The sequence below is a fragment of the Dromaius novaehollandiae genome, chromosome 5 (genome assembly GCF_036370855.1).
Source record: "Dromaius novaehollandiae isolate bDroNov1 chromosome 5, bDroNov1.hap1, whole genome shotgun sequence".
Classification (NCBI taxonomy): Eukaryota; Metazoa; Chordata; class Aves; order Casuariiformes; family Dromaiidae; genus Dromaius; species Dromaius novaehollandiae.
The window spans coordinates 3,770,190-3,788,332 of record NC_088102.1 but is presented as its reverse complement, the minus strand read 5'-3'; the positions used below and the strand labels follow the sequence as shown (position 1 = coordinate 3,788,332).

At 43.6% G+C, this 18,143-nt stretch overlaps 1 protein-coding gene across 1 annotated transcript; it reads left to right on the top strand.

The window, feature by feature from the left end:
- The first annotated feature begins 2 nt into the window (after positions 1 to 2).
- Positions 3 to 17,988, top strand: L2HGDH (L-2-hydroxyglutarate dehydrogenase). Its single transcript, XM_026118308.2, has 10 exons — positions 3 to 157; positions 278 to 393; positions 1,855 to 2,006; positions 4,442 to 4,573; positions 6,744 to 6,906; positions 7,406 to 7,440; positions 8,960 to 9,127; positions 10,413 to 10,570; positions 11,825 to 11,956; positions 15,580 to 17,988. The coding sequence occupies exons 1-10, from the start codon at positions 69 to 71 to the stop codon at positions 15,773 to 15,775; spliced, it is 1,341 nt and encodes a 446-aa protein (XP_025974093.2). The 5' UTR covers positions 3 to 68; the 3' UTR covers positions 15,776 to 17,988.
- Positions 17,989 to 18,143: the final 155 nt, after the last annotated feature.

The following is an 18,143-nucleotide window of genomic DNA, read 5'->3' as shown; positions in this document are numbered from 1 at the left end:
CTGACCCCCGCCACCCCCGGCCTCCCTCCCCGCCGGGGCGCGGCCTGGCGCCCAGCGCCGCCCCTAAGATGGCGGCGGCGCTGCTGCAGCGCTGGCGGGCGGGTGGCGGCGGCGGCGGGGTCGCGGTGCTATGGCGGGTCCCGCGCCGCCAGCGCAGGTGAGGCGCCCGGGGGGGGGAGGCGGCAAAACGGGGCTCTGCTCAGTTCTTACCGCGCGGTATTTCTGTTAATTTATTTATTTATTTATTTATGTATTTATTTGTTTGTTTGTTTCGCAGCACTTTCGACGTGGCCGTGGTCGGCGCGGGGATCGTGGGGCTGGCGTCGGCCCGGGAGCTCGCCCTGCGCCACCCCTCGCTCGCCCTCGCCGTGCTGGAGAAGGAGCCGGAGCTGGGTACGACGTGGGGGCCGTGCAGCCAGGCTCCCCCCCCGAGCCCTCCGTTTGCTCCCCTCGTGCTGTCTGGGCTGTTGCCCCGGACGGCTTAGGGGGCACCGGCGTCTTCCCGCCAGGCCTGGCCTTGATGGGGGGTTTCTTCTCCCCTCCGTCACAAGGGCGTGAGGAGAAGCGGTGGTGGACACAGAGCTGTGATAGCCCTGAAACCTGCTTAAAAATGTTCTGGGACTGCCGGTCTGGGCAAAAGCAACGCCTGTCGAGTGTCAGAGCTGTAAACCATCCTCGTTTTTCCTCTATTTTTGGATGTTTTGTGCGTGCCGGGCAGGGTGCTGCCGTTCTCGTAGGAGGTCAAAGGTAGGGAGCTAATGCAGTGACAGCTGGAGATGCTGCTAGTCACTGGCCCGGCGCAGCCAGGGTAAAACGGCACAGCTGCCGCTGTTGCCTGCTTGCATCAGACCGGTTATTTCATCCATGTTCGGGGACAGGGGAAGCCTCGAAGCGCTCTGCACCTGGGCACCAGTCCAGGCTTTGAAATGGGAAAGACCGAGCCCTGTGGTGTCCTGCTTTGAAAGCAGCTCTGACCCACTCAAGATGAGCACAGGTTCAATGAGCATAAGCAGTCCCTTTGCACGAAGCGCTTAAGGAGATGCTCAGACACATAGGGTAGGTAGGAGCAACCCCAGGGAATCGTGCAAACTGCTAACACAAAATAAGACCCGTGGGCACGAGCTCTTGCTTTAGCAGCTCTATCAGCCGGGCTGTGCATTGCTCGTGGTGAGCGGGTGCGTGTAAAATATGAAGTGCCTTTGTATTGCCAACATGGTGCATGCATCAAGCGGTGACCGGCTGTGTGAGCACAAAGCAGGGATGACATTTGAGGGTCAATATTTTAAGAGGGAGAACCTGCCCAAATAAAAGCTAGGTGTAGTATGTTGATGTTTTTCATCTCTATTTTACTTATTTACAAAGAGGAAATAGCAACCAAATCTGGCTCATGAATATTTGAAAGGCCTACCAGGCCTGCCAGCATATCCAAAGAAGCTGAGGGCTGCGCTGACACTAAGATAGATGAGGTCTTTAAGGATGCGTTTCACTTAGGAAATGGAATTTCTTGAAATTAGTTTTGATACGTAGAAAGTCTGGATTCATTGGCATGCAATTGTAGCCCTTGGAGGCATGGAAGAAGAGCTTGTAATGCTTTTCCTATTGATTCGGCACATTAGAAGCTGTGGTTATGTAGTATTAACTAGGAGCTGCAGTGTCAGTATTTTGTTAGTGTTTTGAGAGCAGGGAGGAATTGTGTGTGCTGTGTAGTTTTTTTATTTGAGGATCTCTTGTTGTAACGCTCATTTAGGGCAGGACCTTGAATTGCCAGTTTTTCTGACACCTGGCATAATTAAGGTACGAAGCGATCATGGGACCATGTATTTTAGCAGCACGCTTTTCTTTCTTTTGATTTAGCTTGTCACCAGACTGGACATAACAGCGGTGTGATTCACAGCGGAATTTACTACACCCCGGGATCTCTGAAAGCTAAGCTGTGCGTGCAGGGGGCAGCCCTCTGCTACGAGTACTGTGACCAGAAGGGAATACCATATAAACGGTGTGGGAAGGTACGGGAACTGCTGTGTATTCTTTGCCTTTCGAAACTATGACTGCATATTGTGTGTTATGATGTATGGCATAGATGTGGTTATGGTATTTTCAACCAAGGGATGCTTTTGTGCAACACTTACTACCTTCAGGAAGAATCTGCCTTTTCTTTTTTTCTCCTTCCTTCCAACAATTCAAATCAGTTCCTTCTCTGGGCCTCAGCAGTAAATCCTCCTTAACTGAGGGCAGAGCTGAAATACCCCAGGTAAAGGAAGAAGCTAAGTGCTACAGAGTGGCACCCGTGTAGAGCCGCTAGCTCCAGGGAGTCCAGAGGCTCTCGGTATGCTTGTGCCATGCTTCTTGGCATAGCAGGGTGTGAAAAGACTCACTGACTTGAATACCGCTCCAGATGTGACTCAGTTACCTGCATTTATGCTGTGTTACCTCCAGCTAATACAGCCTAAAATGCTGGGGAAGTAAGAATGGCTGTACTGATTCAGATCAGGGTCCACCCAGCCCTATATCCTGTTTCCGGGAGTGTCTATAAACAGAGACCATGGAAAGAATAAGAACAGGAAAAGAAAATGTGATCATTATAAACTCTCCCAGCATCAAACTGCTTTCAGCCCAGGATATTCTCTGAGCCTGATCTGGCTTCTCTGTTGTGATTGTCAATGGATTTCTCTTCCAAGTACTTTTCCGTTAAAACTTTTTGCATCAGAACATCCTTTGGTGAGCAGCTCCAGAGATCAACTACCCAGTGCGTGAAGAGCTACCTCCCTTTGTTTTGAAACCAGCTCCTCTTAGCTTCATCTGATGGCCCTTAGCCCTTGTATTGGAAGGGGTGGAAAGCACTTGATCTGTGCTCATGCACTCTAGGTCAGTTGTAATTTTCTCTCTCTTCCTCCCCCAACATTATCTCTCTCAGCTGGTGAGTCCTAGTTTACTCAGTCATTCCTCTTAGAGAGGCTGTTTCATGACTCCGATCGTCCCTGTCCTCCTTCTCTGACCCATTTCTAGTTTTAATGCATCTTTGATACAAGATGGGAAGACCAGAACTGCACACAAGGTGTGGTCAGACTGGATTTTTGCAGTGAAATAGTGCTGTTCTCTGTTCTCTGTGTTCCCCTCTCTACCTTTCCTAATTGTTCCTAGCATTCAATTTGGGGCTTTTTTGACTGCTACTGAGCATTAAGCTGTTATTTTCACAGGATTGTCTATCATAACCCTAAGGCTAAGACTGTTTTTCCCATCATTTCACATTGTTCTACATTGAATTTCATCTGCTATTTCATGAGCCAGTCATTTACCTCGTAAGGTCCTTCTGCAGTTCTGTACAGAAGAAATGTACAGCTGCCGCAAGAGCCAGGTCTCCCAGCTCAGTGGCGCTTCCTCGGCGCCAGCTGGGCCCTGGGCGCAGATGCTGGTGCTGTGCTTAGTTAATAACCTCTTCCACGTCCTGGGGTGCAGAGTGAAGGTACCTGGACGTGGCAGTGTTGATGGACCCTGCGCCAGCGTCGTGTTTGTCTTGCCCTGACTGTGCAGAGCCCCGAGTGAGCACGCTGCGCTCCTTAAGCTAGGGCACAAGATGGCACTGTTGATTTGCAGTTGATTTACACCTGAAGTTGGGAGCTCACAAGCCGGCGCTGAACCCAAAGCACAAAGACAGGCGTGGGCAGCAGACTCTCTTTACAGGAGTTAAGCAGGGCTTGCAGGGGCTAGCACTGACCCAGAGGCATCGCTGGGCCTTTGCTGATGCTGAATTGTGCTTCTGCGCCACCTTCCCAGCAGTCTCTATCCCAGGGAAGATAATGCTGAGGCGCTAAGGCTAGTTTTAAACAAAAGGCTTGGAGAACTTAGAGCAGCGGTGCCTCCGCTGCTAGACCTGAGCTGCCTCTGGAAGTGGTATGGACTGTGCAAACTCAGCTCTCGTGTTCTCCACACAGATAATTCACAGCCTGGACAAATCTCTTATGATAGTTGAGAGCTAACTTTATGCTGAAATGAAGCGAGACTAGCACGGTCCACTTTAGACACCATGTCAGCACACCTCCTTATGCTAATATTGGAACTGTTTGAGATTTGTACATCTTGGGTTAAGTTAAACTTTATGTTTAGAAGCATCCCAGTGGGCCTTTAAAATCATGTGTTCTTCTTTCACATTCAGATTTGTGGTCACATAGTACTTTTAGCAAATATTATCCATGGATAGTCGTTTAAACTATATTTTAACATTTGTTTTTCACTGTCTCATTAATATACTAGTGCTTTCTCGGTAATAGTAGGTACTTGTAGACTCTCGTGCCACTAATGGCACAAACTACAGCTTTTTCCCTCGCATTATAATTCACTGTTCACTCATTGACTGTTGCTTGCCTGTCAGCTTGGGCTTGATGCCAAGCCTGAGCTGGCTTTGTGTTTTGCTCACTGGTGTGCCTTGTCATCTTCTCTGAAGCTAATTGTGGCCATTGAACAAGATGAAATTCCAAGACTCAAAGCTCTGTACGAAAGAGGGCTGCAGAACAATGTCCGAGATCTGAAGTTGATCGGAGCAAAAGAAATACAAGCAAAAGAACCCTTCTGCAGGGTAAGGGATTTTCTTATTCTTAAATGGAATATAAGCTGCCAGTTTCTCGGGTGACGTTATTTTGCATTTAACACACGTTTCTGGCCTTGAGGTAACTTGCATGTGTGACAAGTTCGAAAGAGTGCCTGAAGGCCCAGAAGAAATGTAATTGCCAACAAAAATGAATGTATCCATTCACTTCTTGAACTGTTTAGCACAATACAATCTTTCATATGCATGTGCTATTACATAGAAATTAGACCAGGTCTGTCACAACTTTAGGAGATCCTGCAGAATCTTTCTCGTTGACACCTACTTTCACCCCAGATTTCCGCTGCTTGCCTGTTCTCGTTCCCTTGTTCATCCGTTCATTGTTCAATCCTCTGTGTGCTGAAATCATACAGAGCTGCTCCTGCACTAATTGCAAATGGTGTGCTGGCTGCATCATGAGGGCCAGCATTTGTAAATGAGAGAGCAGGTGATATTTCCCTTGCAGCCTCCAAAAGGAATCAGAATTACTTGGGTCGAAGCAGAAAGAAGGCTCGTTAGTCCCTGTGCAGGACTGAATCTATAGGCAAATGGACAGAGCCAACAAGCTGTTGGAACTGCATCCTTTTTCCAGCTTTACACAGAGATGTCCTCCCCTATGTAAGTTTTTTTTGGGGAAAAAAACAATTCTCTCACCAGTGACAATTAGTGATTTTTCTCCTTCTATTTGCAGGTACTTTCTCATATGGTTTTTGTGGTTGATTGATCTGGGCAAAGGAAAATCTATATGAGCTGTTATATCTGAGTTTATGCTGAGATGATTCTGCCCCTTCCCACCAAGATCATTTAACTGATACTAAACTTGATAGTGCAGCAATGAAAACTGCTTCCTCTCTGCAAGCACAAATTTGGATGGAGCTGATTTCAACCCAGTTGCTTCCTACACATATAGTTGTTATGTAGCGCTTCTCAGCCTGTTTATTTTGACAGCAGGAGAAGTGTGAGTAGTTTGTGGAATACAGATTTGCTGTTGTTTAGTGTATCTTTGACTGAAAGGAAAACCTGGATATAAATGCTCCATACTGTTTCATCTGGCAGTTTGCTGTTGGTGTAGTTGCATGACTGTTGCTTATGAGTGGTTGTAGGCACAGATAAAAATTTTCTGGAGAGGAATCTTTTTTTTGTTGTTGTTGTTATTAAGCATTTTGTCTCTGCTTTCTAACACATTTTTTGCATGTTTAAAATCGAGCTGAGCATTTACTTCTGCAAATGGCTACATTCAGATGGGTCTTACTTCACTTGTTTTGGTTTCCTTAGCTGTATCCTTTCTCCCTAAGCAAAGGGAGCTTCAATAGTGTTAATTGTAAAGAATACGTTGTGCTGTATTATCAAGTAGAGAGAAAGGTTGTGTGTTAGGTATCATTTTATGAACGGTTCTGTGTCATGGGCATTTAGATGGCCTGTATTATTGTAGTATCTGAGTTGCTGACAATGTTTAACGTATTTACACTTGAAACAGCCCTTTGAGGTATAGCAATCCTATTGTCCCAGTTTTATAGATGGAACTAGGAAACTGTTGTGATGTCATCTAGCATGACAAAAATTATGTGAGAAACAGCCTTTTTGGTATAAAGATAGTAAAATGTCATTGCAAAACATTAATAATTCTAGCTATAAACTGAACTTTGGCTGCTTTCTGCTAAGGCAGAAAGCGTAGGCTGTTGTCTAGCTCAGAAAGGACATTTCTCTCTGATACGCAATGTAGTGAGTGTTGAGACCTGGCCAGATCGTGTCTTAGCCTCAGAGGAGTCATTGGCAAGAGCCACGTGTCGGGTAGAACTCCCAAGCGACCATTCGTAGGGGGAGTTGCCCCGTGCATGGTGAAAAATAAACACCTATTTGCTGAAGCTAGGGTTAAGTAACCTGTTTTATCATTGACAGCTCTGTAGAAAAGCACTTCTTATGCTGTAGTTTCATGATCACTTTAATCCAGCCTAAGTTTTTCTGCATGTATTAGTTTCAGCACGCATGAATGCTGCAGTTGGCACATAGAGAGACTATGAGCAAACACCAGGAACGGGGAGACAGGAGCATTCCCATCTCGGCAGCAGTGCATGTTATACCGGATGGAGTATACTGTGTCTCTAAGACCAGAGTGCACGTACAACTTTCACTGTATTTCTGTATCTTAATACCCTTTCAGGGTCTGATGGCCCTTGATTCTCCATATACTGGCATTGTGAATTATAAACAAGTGGCCCAGTCCTATGCTGAAGACTTCCAGGAAGCAGGTGGGACGATCTTGACTGATTTTGAAGTCACAGACATGGAGATGGCTAAAGAAGGTTCTTCAGAAAATGAAGATGGTAAGGTTTTGTTCAAAATACGTTTGCTGTAACTGAAACTGTGTTTTAGCCTCTCTGTCTCTTAGGGATATGTTTAGATGAAAGACAAAATAATGTTAGTGAGAGAATTGAGCAAACTCACTTTTTTTTCCCCAGGCAGGTCACCCTTCAGTTGAAACATTAAATGCTGACAAAAGAAAATTCCAGTAAAATAGAGGAAGTGAGTTGTTCTCTCATAGTAAAAACACGTTTAGCTGAGTATTACATGTGCGTACTTGTGATGATAGTGCTCTTCCTTCTGTCCTGGAGGGCAGGCTGGACCTTCGCTGGCATACAGGCTGCAGGCTGTGGGAGGATAAAGAAAATCGTTGATTCACAAATACAGTTACGTCCAACAACATTTGCTCTGTAGCCTGAAGATCTTCCAGTGGAAGAACACTTCATCCTGACAAGTTGCCTGTTCTGTCAGTTTTCTATTACATATTCTATTAATTCATTCTCTTGTCTAACTATATTACAGGGCTGCAATACCCGGTCGTTGTTAGGAACTCTAAGGTAAGAACTAAGCTGAAGATTTAACTGCTTAATAGGAAGCTATTTCTCCTTTTCTTAAGAATTTTTGTTGCGCTCTGGTGCTTTAATCAGCTCTTCAAAAAACTTAGAACACTGCTGTTTAGTAAAATGTTCATTGTCGTCTAGGACTGCTGTTATAAAAGACAACTTCAGTCAATTCCTAACAAAGCACGTGAGCACGTTCAGATTTCATTGTGTAAGCAAATAATGAAAGTATTTATGACTTTTTCCTTCTGCTGCGTAACATGCATTTGACTGTATGTGCCCCTTATCTTTCCGATTAGCACGTTATGTTTGTTTTTTCCATGGACTGTTTTTGTGACTTACTCACTTGCTAAGAAATGCTTATTTTCATGTTTGTTCTTCAATGTTTGGCTTCTATGAAAATGATAAGGAGGCATTTGTAATTGCTTTATAATGAGAAAGCTATGAGATAATTTAGTAAAACAGGTGCATTTCCTGGAGTCATTCCTGCATGTCAGTTAATGCTGCACAGCAAATGTAGCAGTAACCTTTTCATCTTCAGGAGTGGATAACTGGACTCTTTAAAATAAATAAATAAACAAGCAAAAAAAAAATAAACAAACACCTGCACACGCGCATGCGCACACACACACGCACACTTTCAAGTTACTGTTTCTTTTTTGTTCTGTTTCCCCTCTTTCATTAAAAAGTAGCCTCCAAAATCTGTTAGATTCCCTCACCAAAAACTTAAACAAAACTTATTCTTCTTTCAACTAAAAATAAAAAACACAGGTTTTGAAAACAAGTAGCATAAGGTATGTAGATAATAGATTTAGACTTATTTATTTAGATAGGAGCATTAAGATAGTAAGGTGCTTAGATATCTAACAGTTCTGCAGAACTGCGTGCTGTGACCTCATGTGGCTTTCTGGATACCATTCAGTATTACAAACCACTCCCAGTATGTGGGGTGAAATCTGTTAACGGCCTTATTTAACCAAATATATCGCGGTTGCTTAGCTACGCCATCTATATTGTACCCGCTGGTGATGAAAACCTGGCCAGGGAGCTGCAGGCTAGAATGGCATTGGCACTCCGCAGGAGGTAGGCAGAAACGAGGGAGCGCCAAAGGGAGACGTTCAGTTTGCCGGAGGAACAGTCTCCGGCTCTGATGTGTTGGATCCTTGCCCTGATGCTTGTGTAATGCACGAGGCTCCGCGCTCTGGGAATTGAACCTGAGAGTTGGTGGCTTTTTTTTTTCTTTCTTTCTTCTGTAAAGATTCTTCCAGTCCTACCTGTCCAATGAATTCCCATTTTGGGATAGTTCTGCAGGGAACAAAGGAGAGTGTTATCAAGAATTAAATGAAACCACTGAAATGTTTCAGCCAATTTGGAAAAACATAGTTGTTTTTCTTTCTGATCTTAACTTATTTTTCTGAGGTTTGTAGGTGATGAGTGGGTTGTTTTTTTGTTTTTGTTTAAGTTCATGTGTTGAATTTTTAGCTGTGGGGTTTTGGGTTTTTTTTTATTCCCTTAGGGTGAGGAAATCTACTGTCGGCACATTGTGACCTGTGCAGGACTCTACTCGGACCGCTTGTCTGAAATAAGTGGGTGCAGCCCTGAACCTCGTATTGTGCCCTTCCGTGGGGATTATTTGGTGCTAAAGCCAGAAAAGTGCTATATGGTTAAAGGAAACATTTATCCGGTATGTACTCTCTTTTTTGATTTTGCAGCGTGTTCTGAGAGCGTTAGATTTGCCTGCTAAACGCTGGAGCAGGTTTCCCTGGGGGAACTGTGGAACCGCAGGCCCTGGATGTCCGTCCGACCTGCTCTCCGCTGGGGTCGATGCAGGATCCTGTCGTGGGGTGGGACGGAGGAAGTAGCTGGGATGTCAGGGTGCCTCCCAGCCTTGCTTCATGACTGTGTGAGCGTGGCTTTTACTTCTTGACATGATCCGTTAGGGCCAAATGTGAGAATGAGATTAGAAAATTGCATGAATCTGTTTGTGTTACCAAGAAAAGGTAGTTTGTGGAGTGGTTCCACTAAGCTCAGAAAGTATTAAAAGCCTATTTTTACCAGGAGAAGCAGTGCACTGAACACAGGAAAGAAACATGTTGAAGTAATTTTCCAGTCATAACAATACTCTATTTTTCATAGATACCAAAGACTTGCTTAGTTTCAGACTGTGGAATAGACACCTCTGGAGTCACCTTTTCTAAATAGCTAAAGATCTTGAAGTGCCAGCTCATGAAGAGATGTACTTACTTTATACCTGCAAAAACTGAGTTGTACTTGTATCTGCATACAGACAGGTTATTTCCGTTTCAACTTTCAGCGCAGTTACAGTGTACTTCATCCACAAACAAAAAAAAAGAAACCACAGATACTTGTTATTACCATTAATCAGACTTGTTATCCGCATGTTGTTTTGAGCAATACAGGACTGGTGAGGTTTTTCTAACACTTTATAACTTATTTCATTGTAGTGTGATTACTGCTGGTGGCATTTGTATGTCATTGGTTTCGCTGTGGGCTGATTTATATGCTGAGAAATCGCTAAAAGATTTTTCTGCTGTTTGTTTTGCTTTTACCTAAAATGCAGTCTTACTTGGCCCTCTTCTATTCTTCATTGTTTTCAATTAGCAACATGCTATCACTGTACAATTAACAAGAAGAAAAATGAGTGCAGGAGCCAGTTGTGTAGCTATTTTGCCGTGATGTTTAGAAATAAAAATGGCAAATTGATTTCTTTTTTTTTTACTTGATTATTTAAAATAAATTATTTCCTTTTATTGGGAGCATAACTCCTGTCGTGTGCTTTGTTTTGTTTTACCTACTGTGTCATGCTCAGTGAACTCTAAATGTCTCTGCTTTCCCCCTCACAAATGTTTTCCGTGGTTCCCAGAGGAATTTCTTGGCTTGAGTGGTTGTGCGGCTTTCTCTCTGATCTGGTTTGAAAGAGCTGTAATAACTCTTGTATCCTGCTTTAGGTTCCCAATCCTCGGTTTCCTTTTCTGGGATTTCATTTCACACCACGAATGGATGGCAGTGTTTGGCTCGGTCCTAATGCAGTGCTAGCCTTTAAGCGAGAGGGCTACAGATTGCTTGACTTCAGCACTGCAGACTTTCTGGATGCTGTTCTGTACAGGTAATCTTTTTGGCTCCTGTGTACAGTTGTTTAAATGTCAGTTTATGACTCCATGGAAGCTAGTTCTTGTGTCAGAAACCTTGCTGTTGCTTTTGCCAAGTTTTAGGTCTGTTTAAAAACGGTTGTGCTGATATGGGTGGACTTCTCCAAGTCATTTGACTTCCTGTGATATATTTGAATTACTTGAAACTACCAAGGCAGGTCTCAGCAGGCCTGAGGATGTAGCTGCTAATGGGAAAGCATTGGCGAGCCATGTTGCTGCTAGCGGGGCTCCTCCAGGATTGGTTTTGGTCCAATGCAGTGTAATATTTTAATCAATCTAGACAGTGTGATAAGAATCTCTACAGAGGGTGCTTGGAAAAGAGACTACACAGAGGTTTGAATTGCCTTATTAAACTTAATCAGACCATCAGTATGCATTTAAAAAATGTCCAAATGCAAGAAAATACATTAGGAGCCAAGAACAGGCTGGGAAGCTGTCTTGGGAAGTAGCATCTGAGAGGAACTATGAATCATTGCTAAAAGTGCAAGCATAAATAATCAGAGTATCTGTAGAAGGCAAGAGAAATCTTGCTTCTTTGTAAAGGATTGGACAGACCACTACTGAGTGCTCAACTCTAGAAATGAGGCTTGAAAAAGTATTTGGAAATATTGGGGAGAATCCAAGCAAGGGCTGCAAAACAGATCAGGGAACTGGAAAAATAGCTTTCTGGCAAAGAGCGCAACTTAAGGTAGTTTATTAAAGGAAACAGTTGAAAGCATCTTGATCACTGTCTGTAGATACTAATACCGGAAGACTTGAGAATGCAAAGCCAGCAAACAAGACTTGCAAAGAACTAGTAAAATTCATTGACTGAAAGCTGAGGTTTTTAGGAGGGTGATGGTCTTCAGAATGATTGTGGGGAAACCAGTGTCTCTCTTTTCTCTCATGCCCGTGGGTTTTCAGTTGTTTTACTACTTGATTGGACCAGTGAAAAATCCTGGCCGTAGGAAGGACTAGTGGCCAGAGTAAGGTCCCACAGAAGCAATTTAACTGCAACACCAGAGCTCTGTTAGCAAGACTTGCTGATGTGGGGAAGGAGGAATGTGTATTTCTCAAGTAGAAAGCCTTGGTCGGATCACTAACGTTGGGAATGGGAGCTTTTGCCGTACAGTTGTATGTGCCACCTTGTGTTGTTGTAGAGCGTTAGTCCGATGTGGCTGCATTTGTCATGGAAGGTGCAGTTTTGCTGCAGTTGTTTTTTCTCTCCACAGTGGGTTATGGAAGCTGGTGCTGAGAAACTTCTCATACGGACTCAGTGAAATGTACAGAGCGTGTTTCCTTAGCGCACAGGTGAAGCAACTGCAGCGGTTCATCCCTGAGGTCACCGTCAATGATATACTCAGGTAAGGAACACCTTTCTTGTTAGTAACATCCAGTGGCCTGTTAAATCTCTTATCCTAAACGCTAGTAAATGTATCATTAGCTTACTCTGAAATGTTTCCAAAATGCAGAAGCATTCAGATGCTTTCTGCAGGAACACTTTTTTTATATTGTGTACACTTGTGTACAGACAGGTTCGATGGATATTTGTTTGACTTCATGTACTCTCCATAGGCTGAAATTCACATACATGACATATTTACTACACAAAAAAAAGTCTCTTCATCCTCATGACATATCTGGTAGCATGAACATATAATTTGAGTTCACAAAGGAAGAAAAACACTAATGAAATTCACAGGTGAAGCCAGATTGGTAGTTTTTATTGATATTACTAGAGGGAGGGAAATAGCATAAGAGGTACCCCTGGCTAAATTTTTTTTATCTAGGAAGAGAGAAGACTTCTAATTGACCCTGAGAAGGGAGAAGATGGTTTAAAGCAAAGCTGTTTAATGAGAAGGGAAGTGGAAAGCTGTAGGGCTGGAAGAGATCTAGAGCTGGCAGGGGTTGTAGGAAGGTGCTTGCACCTGTGTGTATTGTAGGGGAAGGGGAACAGTGCTGTTTTTATATGTGTCTTGGAGAGCACTATGCCTTCAGGTGAAGGATTGAATATTGTCTTAGTTTGATCACCTCAATTAAATTGTATTCAGCTTCTCAATATATGAAGAGATGAACAGATTCAAAGGAGCTTAGAAACGATGAGGAGTCTGAAGAGACTTGTGAGGAAAATTGAGGCATTTAAATACATGGAGTTGGGCTTAATTGTCCAAACATTTCAAGGGAGAAAAATGCAGAATAAGAAAGGCTCGCGCATGGTAAAAAGGATCTATCCAGCTCATGCATTATATACTTGTCATGAAATTCATGTTTGATGAGGCTTGTAATTTCAAAATAAAGGGTTTCCTTTTCAAGAGAGAGGGAAAGAGAATCGTTTCACAACCAGGAATAATACAGAAAATCCTCTGCCTGGGCACCTGCTCTTCTTTTACCCTGCTGGTTGTGGGACATCTCCCACCCTGCCTCACGAGGGGTTAAACCTTCATGTGCTCCCCAAAGGCCAGCCTGGGTTTTGGCTCCACAGCCTGGCTTCATTATGCTTTCCCTGGGCATCTTCACCAGATCTGAACGAAGTTAATTTCCTGACTTCGGGAAACTCAGGGTTTATAACCTGGAGGAATAAGATGAAATGGAGAAGAGGAGATTTTATATTAACCTATAAGGATGTTTTATAACAGGAAGAATTAGTAGCTTGTGGAGCATTTCTTAAATGCTATAACATTTACCCTATTGCTTTGGAGACTTAAAACTAGATGAGCTGGGAGACTGGAATGATCTCCCCGGCCTTGTTGGTGGAAGGTTTGCAAATCTGAGCCTTGTGGGAGAGATGAGAAAGGAGAAACTCATTGTTCAGGACTGGAAAGATGAAGTCCCTGAGCTGCAAACTGCTGGTGACTGAAGAATATTTGGCAGAAGTCTTCTGTGCTTTTCCTGTTCTTGTCACATCAACATTTGACTGTGGCTGGACGCAAAGTACTTGATTAGGTGGGTCTTTAATCTGACCCAATATGAATGTTCTTTTAAGGACAGAATAGCAGAAATTTCCATTTTGGGGGTTATTTTTAGTAAAACGATCCTCTTGGTTCTTGTCTCTCTGACTCTAAATGAACAATGTGTTTATGGTTATTCGAGAAACCAGCTGAGGTGGTAACACCCAGCAAGGTGTTACGGAATGGCAGAATAAGCAATATCTGAGGAATGAAAGCAAATTTCCTAGGCTGACTTGGAGTCAATGAAATGTAGTAGCTTTGTTTTTGCCACCAGAGGGTCACAGAAACTCTGACAGGACACAAACTTTTACAAAATCAGTCTGTTCTGAGCTATTATGACCGATCTCTGCCTATCTGCCGGAGTATTATCTCTAAGGAGAGAATGTGGTGCTGTTTACTGCAGTGCTTTCACCTCTGAGATAAGATGTAGGAACTACAAATGTTCCCTCACATATCCCTTATGCTTCTCAATTCTGTGAAGAAGTGCTAGTGCCCTTTGCAAAAGGATGGTAACCTTTCTTGTCATCTTTTCTAAACTTAGCATTGGGAAAATATTGGTGCTTATACTCGCTCAGAAAGTCCATGCACAGGTATCAGCACATTTTTCTGTTTATGGTTCCTCACTGCTGGGGAAGATTCATTGGCCTGCCATAGAAAAGCTTGGTCTTAATGAGGCCTTAAGATGCAGCAGAAGTCCTTAAACTGTTACACTTGCTGACAGTCGGACAGCTGCTGCATCAAGCTCCCGATGGCAGGTAGCTGTGCCGTCAAAGGGTTTACAAAGAGCATGGGTAGCTTGTGGGAAGCTGCAGCCCTGCGGTGGTTCTTTCTGTTGCACGGTGCTCAGTGGTTATGATGCTGCCTTAAGATTTGGATGATGAGGTTCAGCTCCCTGCTCTGCCTGGTGGCCCTGGGCAAACCCTGAAAATTTGTCTACCTGAATAAATTCAGCAGATGTAATTTATAATGTGATAGCCTAGAATAACTTCCTGAGTGGGTGTACTTATCTGGGCTAAGTGTGTCTGCCAGCAAGTGAAGCCATCCCTCCCTCCCTCCTTTTTACCAGTAAGGTGTGCTAGAAAATTTGTCTATGTACATGAGTTTCTATTCTTGGTTTTTGCTTTGCTTCTTCATCTGCAAAAGGAGGTTTATAGCACTTGCAAACTTCCACTGGAGAGAATGCAGTGCTAATAAATGCTTTAAAAAATTGTGAGGCACTTGATGCCATGATAGTGAAGACCACAGAAATATCTGTAAGCAATGGTCGTGAACTTTTAATCTGTTGCGTAGGATTAATGAGTATAGATGCTCCCTATTTTTTGCAAATAATTGCATGTATTATGCTCTGAAGATGTTGGCAGTGAAGTAGTCTTATTGAGCATTATGATCACACATCTATTTAGCTGTCAAATGAAACGTATGTGGTTAGGTACTGTGCAAATTGCACAGCCATAAAACACTTTCAGGGTGTGTTACGCATTACCTTCCATGGGAAAACCGTGGCACTACAAATGGGGCAATGCATTTGTGTAATGAAAGACAAAGAATGGCTTGTGAATAAATAAATACCTTTGCCTTTCTTGACAGAAGTGATAACTGGAAAAAATACAAATGTTTGTGGCCATTTATATAATTATTATTGTTGATCTTGATGCTAAATATTGTGTTCTAAACGCTCAGAAAAATGTGCCAAAGGTTGGATAAAATCTGTATAATTTTAAAATCCATGTGATTTTAGTTTAGATCCCTCTTTTTGGTCTAGAATAAGGCAGACTTGTGTCTTCCCTTTTCCTCTGTTTCTGTGGAAGGTAGAAGCTTCAGTAGCTCCCTAATCTTGCACAGAGGGATCCACAGGCTAAAAAGCGTGGTTTTAAACGTGTATTTACAGGTGCTTGTACTTAATTCCTGGGTCCTCTTTTACATGTCTGAAAGAAGTCACTCTTGCTAGCCTTAGCCTTCGTCATAGCTCAGTGAAGTTGGTTGGCTAGTTAACTCGCAACATTTTCTCTCTAATGGTGAGCGCTTCCTTTAATTTGCAGGGGTCCATCTGGAGTGAGAGCCCAAGCGTTGGACAGTGATGGAAATTTGGTAGATGACTTTGTGTTCGACGGAGGCACTGGAGATATCGGAAGCAGAATTCTTCACGTCAGAAATGCCCCTTCTCCTGCTGCTACCTCCTCCCTTGCCATCGCAAAAATGATTGCGGATGAAGTGAAGCTAAGGTTTGAATTGTGAACGACTGACAGGTTCAGTGGTGTTTTACCCCCTCGCATATGTGTAGCAGCTTGTCTGCACTGAATGAACTCTGCAGCCTGTAACGACAAAGATAAAACAGGCAACTTGTTCCTTGCCAGATCAGCGCTGGTACAGCTGTGTGCAAAACGAGCCATTGCAACGTTTGCCTTTGCAAGCCCACAACTTATCAGCTTCCTGAATAAAGGAGTTACGATGCCTGATAAGATCTGGTGCTGCACCGACATCTGCAAGAAACAAGCACGTGGCTAATTCACGGTGAAGGCTGCCTCACTCACCCGAGCAGGGAGAGCCTGGGGGGCTGGTGCTGGGCGCTCAGCGAGGGTCCCGGGGTGGTCGAGGGCCATAGGCGGAGCACGAGGAGCCGCTGTGGGTGGGCTGCCCAGGCTGGTTTCTTATGCCTCCTCCTTGTGCGCTATAGAGATGGGCTGATCCTCTGAAAAACCACAAGTGTGGGGAGGTTCTGGGTGTGCTTTGTCCCTGTCTCTCTTTAAATTGATTTGGAGTGTTCAGTCCCCTAACATATTAAAATAGAGATAGAAGAATAAGCAGTTTAAGGGCTCTGCAAATGCGGAATTAAAGGCTTTATCATAGAGTGAAAACAAAATTCAGAGCCTTCTACGTGAATGTAGAGTGTTTCAGAGAAAAATAAGCCTAACAAGGGATTACCAAATCCAAGTCAATTTAGATATGTGATTCAGATATGCAGTCTGTCTGATTTGTCTCTGCTTTTGTATACAGCTGAAATCAAAATGTATACATAAACAGTCATTTTTCATCTAACCTAAATTTGGGAAGTCAGCACTGATCAGGAACTACTTTGGGGGGAGGGGGTGTCTTTTTTTTCCTTTGAATACTGGTAATGCAGAAGGAGCTTATCGTTGCACAGCATGTTGAGCAATCCAGTGGAAATGGCCTTTGTAAAGGCAAATGTGAAGGGAGGGAAGCTACAGAAACCTGTCCTAATTGAGTCATGTTGCGTACTACTTCCCTTAGAGCCCAAACAGCAATGAGTCAGGAAGGTTTCCCATTTCCCAGATGTCTGGCAAGAGGGGAGCTTGGAACATACTGGTTGCTCTTGTGAACTCTTATTTGTACTTGAAGCGTTATCAAAGGTGCACCTGGGAGAGGATCTGCGTGGAGAGTGTGCTTTGAAATAGAGCTGTTGAACAAATTTGGTACTAAGCTAACTGAGTATCTTGGTGTGTTCTGCATAATTGCTGCAAAAAAAAGAATTACGTGGCCCCAGGGACAAAGTACTTCAGAATACTTTTAAAGCAGATGTTCACAGGATGTTGGGTAATACAGATAATTGTGGGTAGTTTGCTATCAGGCAATCTGCCATACTTTTTTTTTTTTAAGTTACTTTCTGTACTTCTCTGACATGCATAAGGGAGCGTGTTAGCATAGCAGGTCAGGTGTGCAGGCTGATCTGTTCTCACTGCACAGAGCTGAGCTGCTTTTGAGACAGCAAGGCCTTAACTTATCTAGGATTTTTTTTTTTTTGTTTCTTCCTGGTGACATCTACTTTACTGGAAAAGTGACTCCCATATAAGGGCAACCTGGAAATTCAGATAATCAGTTCCCCAAAGAGAAGCTTTGCACATTATTTTTAGCTGCAATAAAACTAGATGAAGGTTCAGATGTTCCAAACGCTACGTCGTCGTCCAGCGGTGTAAAAGCTGCATCTTCGCACTGAAACGGTAGTGTCTTCCCTGCTCCCCAGAAGGGTTGCCTATCAACAGTAAATACTACAAAAAGATTGCAAAAGCAGCTTCCTCCCACACAAGGTGTGGCCCTAACGTGTATTAACAGAATAAAGAACATTAAAATGTAAAACAGTCACACTATGGTGAATCTTAAGTCAGCACATTTAACTGTACAGCCTTCTGTGCTTTGCAATCACTTGGTTTCTATTTTATTCTCAGGAGATGATTATTTTTCAGGAGAGTTTAGCTGAAGCTTTCAAAATATGAGTCTTTATGTAGAATTCAGTGAAATATTTATATTTTTAGATCTAAAGTTTATAAGCTTTTAAAAGCAATTCTGTGAATTATGATAACGGAGTGCAATACGTACACTGCATTGCCCACAGAGCATGAAACTGTATGAAATTTTTTTTAAAGACGTCCAGTCACACGGATGGCTTTAATCACCTTTTTCTGTTGTCATTAAAATTGCATTTTTTAAAAACTGCTGCAGGGCCCGTGTGTTTCTGCGTGGGGTTTGCACAGGGTGCGACGAGGGCAGCGGGGCTGCAGTGGCTGCTGGGGGGCAGCGAGGAACCAGTTTCCCCGGGTAACGGGGCGAATCGCCGTCGCCAGGGCAGCGCGCAGCGTCCCTGCGGGTC